The 17,500-nt window shown below is 41.4% G+C and overlaps 1 protein-coding gene across 2 annotated transcripts in view; it reads left to right on the top strand.

Moving 5' to 3' along the window:
* The first annotated feature begins 6,347 nt into the window (after positions 1-6,347).
* Positions 6,348-17,500, top strand: part of LOC143294876 (uncharacterized) — a 21,521-nt gene continuing 10,368 nt past the window's right edge. The window contains exons 1-3 of one of the 2 annotated variants that reach the window (XM_076606395.1): positions 6,348-6,478; positions 7,237-7,438; positions 16,200-16,299. In XM_076606395.1, coding sequence (XP_076462510.1) covers positions 16,210-16,299 — 90 coding nt within the window. In that variant the 5' untranslated portion in view covers positions 6,348-6,478; positions 7,237-7,438; positions 16,200-16,209. Of the gene's footprint in view, positions 6,528-7,236; positions 7,439-16,199; positions 16,300-17,500 lie in introns of both variants that reach the window. The other variant, XM_076606394.1, reaches the window with a different exon arrangement.

Genomic DNA, 17,500 nt, shown 5'->3' with positions numbered 1-17,500 from the left:
ATTATGTGTTCACAAACAGTTGTTTAACCACGCCAAAAAAGCTGTGACAAAGATTATTCATCACGGCAGGACAGCATACCACTGCAACAAAATAAAAGAAAGCTTCTCAAGTGGTCGTTTGTTTCAGGTTGCTAACCATTTACTTGAAATGAAAAGGTCATCACCACTTCCCACAATCATTCCAGTATTTGAACTTCCAAACCGTTTCCTTCAGTACTTTAAGGAAAAAGTCGGTTCGATAAGAAACAACCTTGACTCATCCTTAGCTAAGTTTCCTCCTTTCAGTGAACCCTGTTTCCATGGTCGACCTCTCACCCAGTTTACTCCTGTGACTCAAGATGTAGTCAAACGCACAATTCTCTCTTCTCCACTTAAAACATGTGAACTTGATCCCTTCCCTTCAAAGTTATTGATTTTCTTGATATCCTTTTGCCTTTCGCGAATAACATAATGAATGACTGTCTAACTTCTGGAAACTTTCCTGATTCATACAAGTGTTCTCTGGTAAAACCTCTGCTAAAGAAGTCTTCCCTGATCCTGACGATATGAAGAACTACCGCCCTGTTTCAAATCTTCATTTTCTGTCTAAAGTGTTAGAGCGTCTCGTTCTTTTGCAGCTTAGTGACCATTTGACTCACAACAATGTACTCAGCCCCTTCCAGTCAACATACAGACCTCATCATAGCACTGAAACCGCACTTGTAAAGATCATGGATGGTATTTCAACATCCCTTGACAATAGTAAAATCTGTGTTCTTACACTGCTTGATCTTTATGCTGCTTTTGATACCACTGACCATGCTATCTTGCTAAACAGACTTAGATACTCCTTTGGCATCTCTGGCTCCACACTGTCATGGTTCCAATCCTACCTTACAAACAGAACAGAAACAGTCACGGTAAATGGACGTCAATCTTTCCCACCAACACCTATATAAGGCGTTCCGCAAGGATCTGTGCTAGGACCAGTTCTGTTTATTCTCTATACCCAACCACTTTTTGATGTTGTAAAAAAACATTCTGTAAATCACTATGCCTTTGCCGACGATAACCAGCTCTACAAAGAAACGACTTTTTCCGATCTTGACTCTTCCATTGGGGAACTTCAACGGTGTATTACTGACGTTAAGGCTTGGATGAATCAAAACAAACTACAGTTGATTGTAAAACTGAAGCTATTATTATTTCTTCAAGCAGACTGTCTATAAACAACTTGCCTTCCTCTCTTAAAGTTGGAGATTCAGATGTAGACTTTGTATCTTCAGTGAAAAATCTGGGTGTGACGTTTGATTCAAACCTCACAAGGAAGAAACACGTAAACAATCTCTGCAAGGCTGCATACTGTCAAATTCGAAAGATCAGTTCCACTAGTCCGCCATCTTCTTACTACTCAAGCAACACAAACTCTGGTGTGCTCTCTTGTCTTGTCCAGACTAGATTATTGTAACTCACTCCTCATTGGTTGTCCTAGATACTTAATACAAACACTCCAGAAAGTTGAAAACGCAGGAGCAAGATTAATCTTTAGAACCAAAAAGACTGACAATATCACTCATCTTCTGCGTTCTCTCCACTGGTTACCAATTTCTGCCCGCATTCAGTACAAATTTGCAATTCTCACCTTCAACTCCATTTTGGGTGCTGCTCCTCAGCATCTGAGAGAACTGATTCAAACCTACACACCCTGTCGACAACTGAGATCATCTTCCGATTCACGGCGGCTACTTGCTCCCCGTGTTAAAACCCGATCCTTCGGTGATTCTTCCTTTTCTTATTCAGTTCCATATGTCTGGAACAGTTTACCTCACGATCTTCGCCAGTCTCCTTCATTTCAATCTTTCAAAACTGGTCTGAAAACACATCTTTTTGAAAACGCCTATCCATAGACATTCCAAAACCTTTTCAGTTATAAGCCATGCAAACTCTCTCTCTTTCGTGTGTGTGTGTGTGTGTGTGTGTGTGTGTGTGTGTGTGTGTAATTATGTAATACGCGTAGTCTCTGAATCTGTTTTATATTATTGTGCGCTAAATCATTATTTTTCTTCTTTCTTTTGTGAGTTATTGCGCGCGCGCAAGTGTGTGTGTTTGATGTTTTTTGTAAAGCGCTTTGAGCTCTCTTTAAGGGAGGAAAGCGCTCAACAAATGTCCATTATTATTATTATTATCAAGTTTCAGTCTGGTTTTTTAGTCGACTTCTTTTTTTGTTTTTCTATAAAAAAAAAAAAATTTTAAAAACAACATAAAAACAACAATGAAATAAAAAGCACCCCGGAATCAAGCAATCCATCTTGCCCCTTAAACCCTGGCCATAAACCCCGATAGCTGTATAGTCCGCCGTCATGGCGCACAACAAAGACTCAGAGTCTTGAACAATCTCTCCCGAAAAAACCAAAAAAACAAACAAAAACAACCAACCAAACAAAAAACAACCCAGGCCTGTGCAGCGGACGGGAACAAGTTCCCTCACCAAAGTCGCTCCTGAGTGTTTTTGTTATAATTATTTTATCTTCTAATATAGTGGGGGGAGGGGGGGGGGGGGGTTCAGTTTGCTCTGGTTTTGTAATTTTGATCAATATCGCGTTTAAAAAAAAAAATTAAAACCAATGTAGATGAATTTTAGAAGACTTTATTTCGTTTAGTTATTATAGTTTCTTTTCTGACGCAATGTTAGTTTCGATTTCCGAAGAAGAAGACGAAGAAGAAGAGAGGAGGAGAAAGAAGAGGAACAAGTCACAGAGAATGCAAATGAGACGAACTGAAAGAATGGAACAAAGAATAGAGAGAAGAAAGAAGGAAAGGAGAAAGAGACAAAGAAGGAAAAAGAGAGAAAGACAGCGAGAAGGAAAGAAAGAGAAAGAGATAAGGAAAGAGAAGGAAAGAGATAAAGAGAGAAGGAAAGAAAGAGAAAGAAGGAAAGAAAGAAAGGAAGAGAGAAAGAAAGAAAGAGAAAGAAGGAAAGAAAGAAAGGAGGAAGAGAGAAAGAGAAAGAAAGAAAGAGAAAGAGAGAAGGAAAGAGAGAAGGAAAGAAAGGAAAAAGAAAAGAAAAGAAATAGAACATTGCCGTGGAGTAAAGAAACCAATCCTTCTCTGTCTCTTTCTCTGTCTCTCTGTCTCTCTCTCTCTCTTTGTCTTCCTTTTCATGGTTTCCTAGCGGTAAAAAAAAAAGAAAAAAGAAAGAAAGAACAAGAAAAAACAAAAGCGAGATAACACGAAGATTAGAAAACCAAAAGCAACAGAACACACCCTCAACATTCACCCCCCGGGAAGCAGAATACATCAACGGAACAGAGAAAGAGAGCCAGACAGACAGACTGACTGCAAGACTGACTGACTGACTACAAGACTGACTGACTGACTGCAAGACGGAGAGAAACAAATTCCTGTCCTGTCGGTGAGTTGGCAGGAACAGTCTTTGTGGGGGTGGGTGGATTATGGGGTATCGGAGTCTATATACCCTGTCAAGGTTGATTGCTCCTCCAGTTGGCGGGTACCCCGGGTAGCTCCGAAGCAATCTCAGGGCGGCAGTCTTTAAAAAAAAAGTGTGTGTGTGTGTGGGGGGGGGGGGAGAATGGGGAGGTGAGTGGGTGGCCAGAGGTGATTGATGTTACAGGCAGCGGAAATAAGGGTCACTGGTGCCACACGGTGGCTGAAAAAAGACTTGGGGGGATGTGGGGGATGGCGGTGGTGGTGGTGTGATAGTGGTGGTGGTGAATGTGGTGGTTGTGGGTGGTGTTGATGGCGGTGGTGATTGTGAAGGTTGTGGTGATGGTTGTGAATGTGGTGGTGGTGGTGGTGATTGTGCTGGTTTTGGTTGTAGTGGTGTCAAGAGGTGGTGGTGGAGGGTACATAGGAGGGTGGGGGTGGTAGTGGTTAGGCGAGTTACACTGATCTTCTTTCGTTTTCCATCTTTTCCCACTGTGTTTTTGTTGGCCTGCCTCTTTATTTCTCTCTCTCTGTGTCTTTGTTCCTCTCTCTCTCTCTCTCCCTCTCTCTCTCTCGTTTGTATTTCTGTCACTGTGCCTGTCTGTCTGTCTGTCCCCCCCCCCTCTCCCCACGCCCTTTCTCTCTCTCTCTTTCTATCACTGCGTGTGTTTCGCTCTCTGCGTCTCTTCAACAGTCACTGTGAGAGAAAGCTCTCACAGTTTTTGTCTCTTTCTCACTCTCTTTGCTCCTCTCTCTCTCTTTCTCTCTCTCTCTCTCGCGCGCGCCCCCAAATGTCTGTACACGCACACACACATATTTACATACACACACGTACTCGTATGCATTAAAAAATGTCCACACACACACACACACACACACACACACACACACACACACGCACGCACACGCCAGTTCGCACATAAACACTCACAAACAAACAAACGCGCTCATGCACGGGGCATTTACAATGAAAACGTGTGAATCAGCCAAGTCCTGCCCCCCTCCCACCCCCCACCCCCCACCTCCCTGTGGCTGCAATGGAGTGAATGGGGGATCAATAAATACAGCACCGATTTTTTTCTCAGGCACCCAGGCATCTTTTCTTCAGCTCTGCTTTGTCAGGCCCCAGCCACAAACACCCCTATTGCTTTTTTCTGTCCAGTGCCTATCAATATGTTTGACCGTTTTCTTCTCTCTTCGATATAAACGTAGCCAATTTGAACTGGTGTTTGAAGGAGAACAATACCGCAATACTAGCTTCTTCTTTTTTTTTTCGCGTGGATATAAATTTAGCTTATTCGTGTTTTGAGGAGAATAATGCTGCTTTTCTGGTTTTGCTCTTTTTTTTTTTCTTTCTTTCTTCTTTTTTTTTATTTTTATTATTTTTTTTTTTACCATATGGGTTTAAGGGTGTGGATAAATGTAATTACCTTCCTCTCTTTAAGAATTTTATATCCAGATATCCAATAGGTGCAGCACGCTATTCTTTTCGGTCGAGACGATATAAACTGAGGTCGCGTATGCTGCATGCCGATAGCGCACGGTACAGAACCCACGGCAACAAGTGAGAGTTACTTGACCAATATTTTTCATGGAAAGGTCAACAGGTAAACATATACGCACAGACAATACTAAAGGTTAGAAAATAAGATAAAACAGAGTAGAATAAAACAAAATGAAGTCAAATGGGGATTGACAGCGATGTAACGCGACCCACCCCCACGGCAACAAAGCGGCTCAGTTTTTACACCCAGAACTCTGTTGTGACTAAACTACGGGACTTGTGTAGCCTATCATTATTTTGTAATGATTTCATATACATAAATACATGTCCTTGTTTGTAAAGTAAACGCATACACACCCACATAAAAAAAACCCCACATCTTCCTAAGCACGTCAACATTTGCATAACATCTGCATATATAATGCTACGGACATGCGTGCTCGCAAAAAAGTAACCTTACGAACATATACATACACACATACATACGCATATCTGAAGAAACAGACAGGCAGACAAACAGAAAGACACAGAACAGACAAAAGGTGCTTCTGAAAGCTTGACAACTCTTTCACAAATGGCAATCTCAGGGTTTCATAGTTTAAAAAAAATCATTGATAAATAACATTGAACTCAATGACAATCGCAGTAAGAAGGAAATGTGTTTTATGTCCCATTACATATATTGGTGGATGCAGCATCTTGTTAAACTATTGGTTTTCACGTTTGAATGTCATCGTTTGAAAAAAAAACGAATGTAGAAGGGGAGGAGAGTGTATGGTGGATGGGGGTAACAGGACAGAGAGAGAGAGAGAGAGAGAGAGAGAGAGAGAGAGTGTGTGTGTGTGTGTGTGTGTGTGTGTGTGTGTGTGTGTGTGTTATCAAAGATGAGTATTTGAAACGAGCAAGTGCAATTGAAGAAAGTCCTTAATTGCAGTGAAGGTACATAAATTGTGGCCATTATGTTAACCATGGGGGAAGAAGGAAGAAAGGAAGAAAGAGAGACAGGAAGAAGGCAACCAAGAAAGAACGAAACAAGAAACAAACAAACAGACAAGAAAAGAAACAAGAAAAGAAAGCAGAGAAAAAAACAAAGCACTTCAAGCATGCGTCTGTGCCTTGATTCTTGTTGTTCTTTGCCGTCACAGTCTTCGACATTACGTCTTTCGCACTTTAATTAAGCGAAATTCCAACAGAAAGATAGGGAGAAAGAAATGAAACAATGAAAGCGTAAAGAACAAATAAAGCACTACATACAGGTGCCTGTGCCTTAATCCTTCTTGGTTGTCGCCGTCGCCTTTACCAAGCGTGACATCGTTTTTAACGCCACGGATAAACACACCCACACTGCCCCGCTACGCCACGATGTGTGTGTGTGTGTGTGTGTGTGTGTGTGTGTGTGTGCAAAGGACAGGATTTACCTCTTGGATACCGTGTGTGTCGGTGTGGTGTGCGCCACTGAGGTGGTTTCACAGCGGCTTTAGCGGTGGACCTGACTTGGGGGCCAGATCAGTGGCTGATCAGATCAGATAAACTTCGAGCGGTGTGCAGCATGTGAGTAAAACGTGTCTTGGGGGGTCTGTCTGCGTCGATGCGTCTGCAGGTCTGTTTATCTCTCTGCTATGCTAACTCCTTTTTGGTTTGTAGCAAGTGTGTGTGTGTGTGTGTGTGTGTGTGTGTGTGTGTGTGTGTGTGTGTGTGTGTGTGTGTGTGTGTGACTTGGTGATCAAGCTTTTTCTTGTTGTTGATGTTGATGATGATGATGTTTTCTGTGAAGGTATTATCCCATTTTGTTAATATCAAAGAAGCTGAAGAGTTATTGGTTTAAGATTCAGACCAGTCCATCTGACGAACGAAATAAAGAAGAGATTCAGACCTGAACGAGAGGATATAATCAATAAGAAAAGAAAAAAAAAAAAAAACTACACCAAAAGCATGAACAACAAATTGAAAGAAGAAAGCGCATATATCATTCCAGAGACTACTTAGCTTTCATGCAATACAGTTGATTTTGTCTGTGTTGTAAATCTATTTTTGCTCGTTATTTTTTTTTGTTTTGTTTTGTTTTTCTTCCCGTGTTCGATTTTGTCGGTATTTACTTGTTTATTTGTTGATGTGTTTTTTTTTCCCCAGAACATTAGCGGTGAGAGCAAACTAAAAAAAAACCAAAAAAACCAAAACAAAAAACCCACAAAAAAACCCAACAACAAACAAACAAAACAAAAAACAACAACAACAACAAAACAACATGATTTTGTTTTCATCTGCTCTTCTTGCGGAGTTTACATCTGACCTGAATTTTTCTTTTCCAGATGACTCGGGTTTCTGGTGATGCTTTCGACGAACTACGGTCACACAGAAATAGTACCCAATATGTGTTTGTTCATGCGTGAACTTTGAAAGTGAAGAGCGGTAACCTGAGGCTGTAGTGTGTTCTCCTTGGAGAGTAACCCCCCCTGCTCCCCTGGAGTTTTTGGCTTGGATTGTGTGACTTGATCTTCGTGTTGCAAACAGGTAAGTCCATTTTGAACTGATGTATAGGAGAGGTTTAATTTGCTTTATGATTTGTAATTGTGTTAAAATTTGCACTGTATGTTATGGTTTGCATTGTGCGTTATGAGTTGTGATTTTTGTCATTATTTGTGTTAAGTCATAAATTTGTAATATGCCTTGTGGTTTGTGTCATGCTTTATGGTGGTTTTTATTTTATTTTTTTTTATTGTGTGTAATATGTACAGCGTGTGATGATTTGTATTGTGTCTCATGGTTTGCATTTTGTATTGTATGACTTAAATTGTCTGTTGCTCTTAGTTTTGTCTGTTCCTTCTTTTCAGGTTAAAGGAAATCGACTTTCTTTTATTTTGCCCTTTTTTCCTCTTTCCGCCTTGCGTCCTTTCACGCTGTCTCTGCTCATTATTATATCTCTCTCTTTCTCTTTCTTTCTGTCTCTGTCTCTCTGTCTCTCTCCCTCTCTCACTGTGTGTGTGTGTGTGTGTGTGTGTGTGTGTGTGTGTGTGTGTGTGTGTGTGTGTGTGTGTGTACCTCGACGTGTATGTTGACAACTTAATATTGGGAGAATTTAGAAAATAACAAATTAACCGTTTATCATTAAAAAAAAGAGAACCAACCAACCAAAGAGACAAACCAACCAACCAACCTTCAATCAGAATTCGCACAGTTTAACACTGTATTCACAAAACCCTTATCCACAGTTGATGACACCCCCCCACCCCCACCCCACCCCCAATAATCCTTCTATTTCTGGCTGACTAGTGTCTCAACCATCTATCATTATTATTGATTCTGGAGGGTACTGAAATGATCCTTTGAAAAAAAAAAAGGTATTCATAGAAAAGGTAATTGGTTTTTATTGCCCCACATTTCGCAGCAAGCCCTGATGACCATTAGTGGTGGTCTGTCGCCAGGCCCAGACCCAATCAGGCGTGGAGATCACAGAGCCATGCACACAGCAATAACTTGAGCAATGTTACGCATGATTTCATTCTGACGCTGGTGTTACACACGCACAAGAAAGGACCCCCACTCCTGGCATTTCCACACCCCTTCAATCTTTTTTTTAATTTTAATTTTATTTTATTTTATTTTCATTTTATTTTTATTTGTTCATTTTTTGCCGGTGAGACTGGAAATCATATACAGAGAATGGTGTTTTGGTTTTTTTTCTCGGCATATAAGTGCAGTATCATACCTTCACCTCTGCTCTTCCCACCTCTCTTCGCCCTCCCCAATTCTGTTCTTTTCATGGATTTTTACCCAAAGTGCTACCGACGTACTGCCCCTCATACACCACCCCCTCTCTCTTTCTCTCTCTCTATCTCCTTCCCCCCTCCCTCCTTCCACCCCCCCCCCCCCCCCCTCTGTCTGTGTCTGTCTGTCTGTCTCTCTGTCTCTCTCTCTCTCCTTCCCCCTCCCTTCCTCCACCCCCCTCTGTCTCTGTCTGTCTGTCTGTCTCTGTCTCTCTCTCTGTCTCTGTCTGTCTGTCTGTCTGTCTGTCTGTCTCTCTCTCTCTCTCTCTCTCTCTCCTGCCACCCTCACCTCCAGTCTCAAAGATTCTTCAACTTCGTTCCTTGAGGTAAAGCTCCATTAGAATCACGAGAGACGGTAGTCCCGGTCGTTTCAGGGTAATATACGTTTCAGTGCTAATCCCTCGCTTTTTTTATTTCCTGTGCTACGACCCGCAATCGTTTTTTCTTCTTCCGCGGGTTTGCTAGTGGCCGCGTACAAAACACCTCCCTCCCTTTCTTCTTGTTCTGCTGTCCTGGAGACATGTCTGAGATACTGTGTGGATAGGGAATAGGTGGAAGAAAGGGGGCTTGGGGGTGGGGGGGTGGGGGGTTAAGTCTGGAATTCCGTGTAGGAAGGCAGCGTAGGCCATGGCAACTTGACATGAACCATGGTGATGATGCTTCTGTATGGAGGCCATGAGGCCAGGTACAAAGGGGAGGGGGTTGGGGGTGACTGAAAGAGAGGCGTCATCCAAGTCATGTCTCGTGGAAATTGACCTTATTTCATGAAGAAAACAACCCAACAACAAAGCTTCTGGTAAATACATTTGTAATAAGTGAGGAAATACATAGCTAAACGAAAAGTATAGAAGGGCAGTAGATGAAATACAAGAGAACTGAAGAGAATGACATAATGCAATACAGTACAATGCAATGCAAAACAAGACATTACAATAGAGTAGAACAAGACAAAAACAAATGTACAAGTGATACATTTTCAGAATTTTAACAGTATTGTCAGTTGGGAAAAAAAATGATATGTATTTTGTCATTTAAACATTCCTAAACATTTACCTCCGACTCCCTTTCCTAACCTCTCCCCTCACCTTTCCCCACTCCCTGAACCACAAACCCCGGCGACACTACCCCCCCTCCCCCCCCCCCCCCCCCCGCCCCCCCCCAAAAAAAAAGAAAGAAAGAAAATTTTGTTTAAAAAACTCTCCCATGTGGCCAAATCTACTGGTAGGGGAGTTAGGAGTGGCTCACTACACCCAGCACCGATCACCATATTACTTTCCACCTCCTGAACCGTGACGAGGGAAAAGAAAGAAAGAAAAGAAAAGAAACGAAAAGAAACGAAACAGATCTGCTACACACTCCTCGTGGATCGATACTAATGCGATGCCCATGCAAGCACATTAGGAGCTTGTCTTGAGAGGCCAAAGCCTGCCTGAGTGTGTCCTACTGCACGGCTGTTGTAGCTGAGAGGGATTTGTTTGTAGGTCTCATAGCGAGCTAGGGTGCAGCGGGGGCCCAGTGGATGATGCACCCGACAAGGACACGAGCGTCCAAGGGTTCGAATCTCATTAAACGGACCGGGACTTTTACTCCTCCTCCGTCCAAATAGACCTTGAGTGGTGGTCTGGGCTGCTTGTCTTTCGGGTGGGACGATAAACCGAGGTGCCATGTGCAGTATGCACTTAGCGTACGTAAATATATATATATATATATATATATATATATATATATATATATATATAAAATTTATTTTAAAAAAGTTTAAAAATTAAAAAATAAAAGGGGCTGTTCCTGGCAGAATTCTGTGAGAAATCTACTATGATAGTACAACAAATGTAGAGAAAAAAACAATCATAAGAAAAATGGTGGCGCTGCACAGTGGCAACGCGCTTCCCCCACGGAGAGTTGTGCGAATTTCACGCCGAGAAATCTGTTGTGACGATACAACACAATGCAACACAATACAACGCTACACAACACAACGCAATACAATTCATTGTACAATACAATACAATACAATACAGTACAATATACGTGGTGACTATGAGGTTTGTTTGATCCCTGGGCATGTGTGGGTTGTGGCCTGTGATCAGTGTCTGTGTTCATGCCAGGGTAAAATACACTGACTGCGGTTGGGTTTCATTGTTGGAAATTTGTATGCACCTATATATATATTTTGTGTGATAAATAAAGAGAAGAGAGAGAAAGAGGGGGAAAGGAGGGAGGGAAGGTACAGAGGTTGGAGCAAAGAAGAGAGAGAGTGAGAGAGAGAGAGAGAGAGGGGAGGCAAGGAGGAAGAAAGAGAGACACGCACACAGACAGACAGACAGACAGACAGACAGAGAGAAAACGAGACAGGAAGTGAGCGAGGAAGGAGAGACAGACCTACAGTTAATTTGAGTGTATGTTGAATATATGCATATAATATGCGAGTGCGTATACTGTGGTACACACACACACACACACACACACACACACACACACACACACACACACACACACACACACACACACACACACAAAGAGCAGAAGAAGAAGAAGAAGAAGTGTTTCTTTTCGGAGCACAAATTTACATTTGAAAAGAAGTAGTCACCAATACCCATCTAACAGGACACTGTCGGCCATTTAATGTTTGTTTGAAAATGCAAATTCAAACCTGCATTGCTGAGAAGGTACTCGGTGAACTTGTATTAGATAGTACACTTGATTTAGAAATATACTGGTGTTAAATGGTACATTTGATTTGAAGATTAATCATGTTGTTGTTGTTGTCGTTTTTATCCTTCTGCGATACATTGTTTATTGTGACACCTCATCTAATTTATAGTGACTTGTTTTTCCTTCTTTTTCGTCTTTGTCCTCTTTGCAAACAACGCTCTTGTTCTTGTTCTTAACCTTGTTCTTGCTCTTATTCTTGTTGTTATTGGTGCTGTTTTTTTTGTTGTTGTTGCTATTGTTGTTGTTGTTGCTGTTGTTGTTTTTGTTGTTGTTGTTGTTGTTGCTGTTGTTGTTGTTATTGTTGCTGGTGTTGTTTTTGTTGTTGTTATTGTTGTTTTTGTTGTTGCTGTTTTTGTTGTTGCTGTTGCTGTTTTTGTTCTTGTTGTTGCTGTTGTTGTTTTTGTTGTTGCTGTTGTTGTTTTTGTTGTTATTGTTGCTGTTGTTGTTTTTGTTGTTATTGTTGCTGTTGTTGTTTTTGTTGTTGTCGTTGTTATTGTTGCTGTTGTTGTTGTTGTTCTTCTTCTTCTTCGTCTGCTTCTTCTTCTTCCGTGAGTACTCTTGTGAAATATGATCTATCTTTGTTGAGGTAGGGGTGGGAGAGGTGTGAAGAGGAGTGAGGGTGGAAACTGACGACGCAGCTGATATAGTTTAATGAGGTGCGAGTCGGCCTTGTGTGTGTGTGTGTGTGTGTGTGTGTGTGTGTGTGTGTGTGTGTGTGTGTGTGAGTGAGTGTGTGTGTGTGTGTGTGTGTGTGTGTGTGTGTGTGTGTGTGTGTGTGTGTGTGTGTGTGTGTGTGTGTGTGTGTGTGTGTGTGTGTGTGTGTGTGAGTCTTTATGTCTGTGTGAATGCGAACTCACATGTTCATAATATCTAGTTAAACGAAATATATATATATATATTTGCAACAGAACATTCAACCATCGAAAAATACCAGTAAATCACAACATACTGTGCACACACACAAAGAACACACACACACACACACACACACACACACACACACAAAGACACACACACACACAAAGAACACACACACACACACACACACACACACACACACACACACACACACACACAGACTCTATACAAAAGCCTATTTCTTTGCTAGTTCCAGAAGACAAACTTCCCCAAACAATATGGCTGGCCTTCCACACAGACAGCACAATTATCGATCTGTGGGCTTTTGTGTAATCTACCTCCCACAAAGTTACCGTTATAATATAACCTGTGGCAGTGCCGTAGTTCGATGTGTAGTTTTGCACTTAACGCTAACACACAGAACAATCTTGTCTGGATAACTATTAACCGAGGCAGACTTATGGCGCTCAGTAATCGTCAAAAACTTGCAAAAATCAATACAAAATCGGTTTTCTTTTAACATACAATGAACTTATATAACAATAGCAATCGACATCTGGTAACCTAGATTTTAGTGTGACTAGAAAGTTATCATGCATTGGCTTTTGAAAATGTCACTGTGATTTATCGGAAGAAAATTGGTTGTTTATTGAAAGAGAATCGAGTTTTCGTAGCCATTAAGCCAAGAAAAAAACAACAACAGAATTTAATTGAGCATAGTAACGTGCGTTTCTTAAAGACTCAATTGATTTCATTCACAAAATTAAGAGTCAGAAGAGTCAGAGAGAGAGAGAGACAAACAGACAGACAGACAGGCAGACAGACAGATGGACAGACTCACAGACAGAGCGTAAGAGCCGGAGTGAGTGAAATTAATACAGGATGATTCAGAGAGTCGGTGAAAGAGAGAGAGAGGGGGCGGGGGGGGGGGGGACTCTTGTACGATTTTGTGGACTGAACCAAAAAAAAAAAAAAAAAAAAAACCCAAAAAGAAAGACGTGTCACTCAGACGCAGACATAGGAAAGGGGTTTGATGATGACAAAACCATGATCAGTTACAAGATTATCAAACAAATTTTATTGGAAACTTCAAAACTCCCATCGTCATAAAACTTTGTGGTGTTTCGTATGTTATTTTGAACACAAGCATCTCTCCCTGTGTGTGCGCTTTATGTATTCCAAATTCAAGATCATCGCCATTTCCTAGTATTGTGTCGGAAACGTCTCATGGTAATGATAAACACTGACCAAATGGCTAAAACAGAGGGTGTGTATGTGTGCATGACTGGAACCTTGTTGGAGGACACCAGAACTGACCAAATGGCTAAAACAGAGGGTGTGTATGTGTGCATGACTGGAACCTTGTTGGAGGACACCAGAAACACATGATGTGCGCCCATTTGTAGCTGTCAGTCGGATCTACCCAGGTAGGCAGCCTGTTGTGCAAATGACCCCGTGTTTGTAAAGCGCTAAGATCATGGTATCCGACCCAGGATAGGCGCTGTATAAGTATCCATATCGTCGTCATCAGCAGCATACCAAAGCTTTGCTACAGATTGGACATACCGTTTGACAAGGACTTCTTATGAATTCAACATGACATACCGTTTGACAAGGACTTCTTATGAATTCAACATACTTTGAAACTAGCTTTACCAATGGATTTGCCATTGTTTTTATCTTTATTTATTACGTGCTTCTGTCAACTGAATCATTCCAGTTCTGTTGATACGGATACTTACATAGCGCCTATCCTCGGTCGGAGACCAAGCTCTAGGCGCTTTAAAAACTCGGGGTTATTTGCAGAACAGGCTGCCTGCCTGGGTAGACCCGACTGACGGCTGCCACTGGACGCTCATCATCCATTTCTTGTATCATTCAATCATATTTCAGGTACGCACATATTACGTGTACGACCGTTTTGTTTATTTACCACGCCATGCAGGCAACCACACTCAGTTTTAGGGGGTGTGCATGGTGAGTTGTTTTTTTTTTCTTTTTGTAATAACAATTCAGGAAGCATTACTTTTATTACATTGACGTAGGCCTCCTAGTATCTGTCTGACGTCTATATGATGGACATTTTCTTGCCGTACTTAGTCTTCAGCGTTTGTGATGGTATGTCAGTGTTTTTAAAAGACTTAGTTTATTTGTGTAAATGTGTGTAGTAATGTCATTTACTTAAATGCATTTACATACCACATAAAGCAAACAGTCAATGAGTGTTATGTTCACATTATGAATGGACATAATAGTCTTTATGGGTTAGACCCTTCATTCCTCAATTACATATGTACGTGCCCACATATATGTCAATCCATCACTTGAGCATGTGCAAATAAAGAAAATAATAAATCTAAAAACAACAACAAAAGCACACCAGAAACCTCCCTTATTGGCTGCCTTCTGTAAACTCTTCACACGCTTCCCGAATTTATATTTTGCATTTGATTATTTGATTACACGGACAACAATAAATGAAATGAGAAAAAGGAAAAAAAAAACACTATTGAAAAACAACAACAACAACAACAACAAAAGAAACCCAACAACAACAACAACAAAACCCAATAAAAACAGGATGCACAATTATGCCGAAAAACATAAGGCTCAAAACTGGATAGGAATTACTTTTGTGAGCTGACCAAGAATGGACATCTACGTTATCAAATTACTATTTTGTACATCGATGAATGCTTTGTAGAAACTCCACTTGTACTGAAATTCTATATACTGCATATTTATCCTAGCTATATACTCCTTTGTTAAATATTCATTTTTTCTAAATATTGTATAAAAACCACAAACTCTGGAGTGACATTTTGCATTTTACATTTATAAAGGAAAAAAATGGCACGAAGTATGATAAAGTCTTGTATGTCATCAGTCTCACATTCCTTGTCGTTACCGAACATCACTAGTTCTTCAGTAATTCTAAAGTTAACTACATTGTCACAGTTATTTAGAAGACCTTGTAGTTCCTTCCAGAAATCTAGAACCACGTTGCAAGACCAGAAAAGCTGTTCAATCGTTTCCCTGACAGTTTTGCAGAATGTGCATTTGTCATTGTTAGTTATATATTACGTGTACGATCGTTTTGTTTAGTTACCACGCCATGTAGGCAACCACACTCAGAATTTGGGGCTGTGCATGCTGAGTATGTTCTTGTTTCCATAACCCACCGAACGCTGACATGGATTACAGGATCTTTAACGTGCGTATTTCATCTTCTGCGTGCGTATACACATGAAGGTGGTTCAGGCACTAGCAGGTCTGCACATATGTTGACCTGGGTGATCTGAAAATTCTCCACCTTTTACCCACCAGGCGCCGTTACCGAGATTCAATCTCCTGACCCTCAGATTGAAAGTCCAACGCTTTAACCACTCGGCTATTGCGCCCGTGTGTGTGTGTGTGTGTGTGTGTGTGTGTGTGTGTGTGTGTGTGTGTGTGTGTGTGTGTGTGTGTGTGTGTTGCTACGCATTATCATTTTGTATTAATCAAACATCACACCATATTGTTGTTTCTTTAGTGTTACCTTTTGCAGTTACTTTAGAGCACCTTGAGCGTTGAAAGGCGATATATATATATATATATATATATATATATATATATATATATATATATATATATACATATATACATGTGTGTGTGTGTGTGTGTGTGTGTGTTTCCATTCTTCTTTTTCTTCTTCTGTTTAGTATTATTATTATCATGATCATCATTATCATTACTACTACTATTACTATTACTACTACTGCTACCACTACTACTACTACTTATCATCATCATCATCGTCATTATTACTACTACTACTACTACTACTACTACGACTACTACAACTACTACTACTACTACCACCACTACTGCTACTACTACAGAAAGTGTCCGAGACTGGAGAAATCTTTGAACGCCAAGGCTGTCCCTGTGTGCAGAGGAGTCAGGATGGAGAAGGTGGCCCTCCCTCCCCCGCCCAACAAACGGCTGATCAAGACAGCCCTGCACCAGGCTGTCCTGGACATTCGGCTGCACCAGGTGCGTCATCATCAACGTCATCCGTGACGTCATCATAGTCATCATCCGTCACGTCATCATCATCCATGTCTTCGTCGTCGTCATCACCATCCGTGTTATCGTCGTCATCATCATCCGTATCGTCGTCGTCGTCGTCGTCATCATCATCCATGTCTTCGTCAACATCATCATACATGTTGTCGTCGTCATCATCATCATCGTTCGTGCCGTCGACATTATCCGTGTCGTCGTCATCATCCGTGTCGCTATCATTATCCTCGTAGTCGTCGACATTATCCGTGTCGTCGTCATCATCCGTGTCGCTATCATTATCCTCGTAGTCGTCGTCATTGTCCCGTATCGTCGTCATCATCATCATCATCAGTGTCGTCATCATCCGAATCGTCGTCATCATCATCCGTGTTGTCATCGTCATCATCATCATCCGTGTCGCCACACCCATGTCGTCATCATCCGTGTCGTCATCATCTGTGTCGTTATCATCAACCGTGTCGTCACTGTTGTTGTTGCTGTTGTATTGGTGGTAGTTGTCCTCCTTCTTGTCATCTTGTCAGGAATATCTTGTGTGTGTGTGTGTGTGTGTGTGTGTGTGTGTGTGTGTGTGTGCATTTCAAAAGTCATACAGGAGGGTGCTGAGAGTAGAGTAATGACGATCGTATCAGTTGTTTTGTTCGTCTGTTCTCCTGTGTTTCACCGGCTGTCTATCTGTATCTGTCACTCTGTCTCTCTCTCTTTGTGTGCACACAAGTCCAGTCTACCTACCTACCTACCAACCTATCTGCCTACCCACATATCTAATTATCAATCCATCTATAAACGGCAGCAACGACATAGGGCCAGCAGTAATCCCTTCCACCCAGCTGTCAAATTGTGTGTGAAGAAGAAGAAGAAGAAGAAGAAAGATCAAAGTCAGTATCTAATGACATATGAGGCTTGTGCGGATCTGAATGACGGAGGACACCACTGATCCATGTATTTTCATGAACATGCGGAGGCAAGAATGCTTGTTGATCGCGAGTGTATTAATCTGTGGTGACATCTGGGGGGAGAGAAATAAAAACACCACGGAGAGTGTGCACAGATAGGTAAGTGTTGACGTTGTGGTGTATTGTGTTGTATTATATTGGTATTGTATTGTATTGCATTACATTGCATTGCTGACGTGTCATGGTCTGTGCCGTCTTGTCTGTGTCAGCATCTG

This window comes from Babylonia areolata, chromosome 20 (genome assembly GCF_041734735.1).
Source record: "Babylonia areolata isolate BAREFJ2019XMU chromosome 20, ASM4173473v1, whole genome shotgun sequence".
Taxonomy (NCBI): Eukaryota; Metazoa; Mollusca; class Gastropoda; order Neogastropoda; family Buccinidae; genus Babylonia; species Babylonia areolata.
Note: the sequence above shows the minus strand (reverse complement) of the source record. Positions and strands in the feature narration are given on the sequence as shown.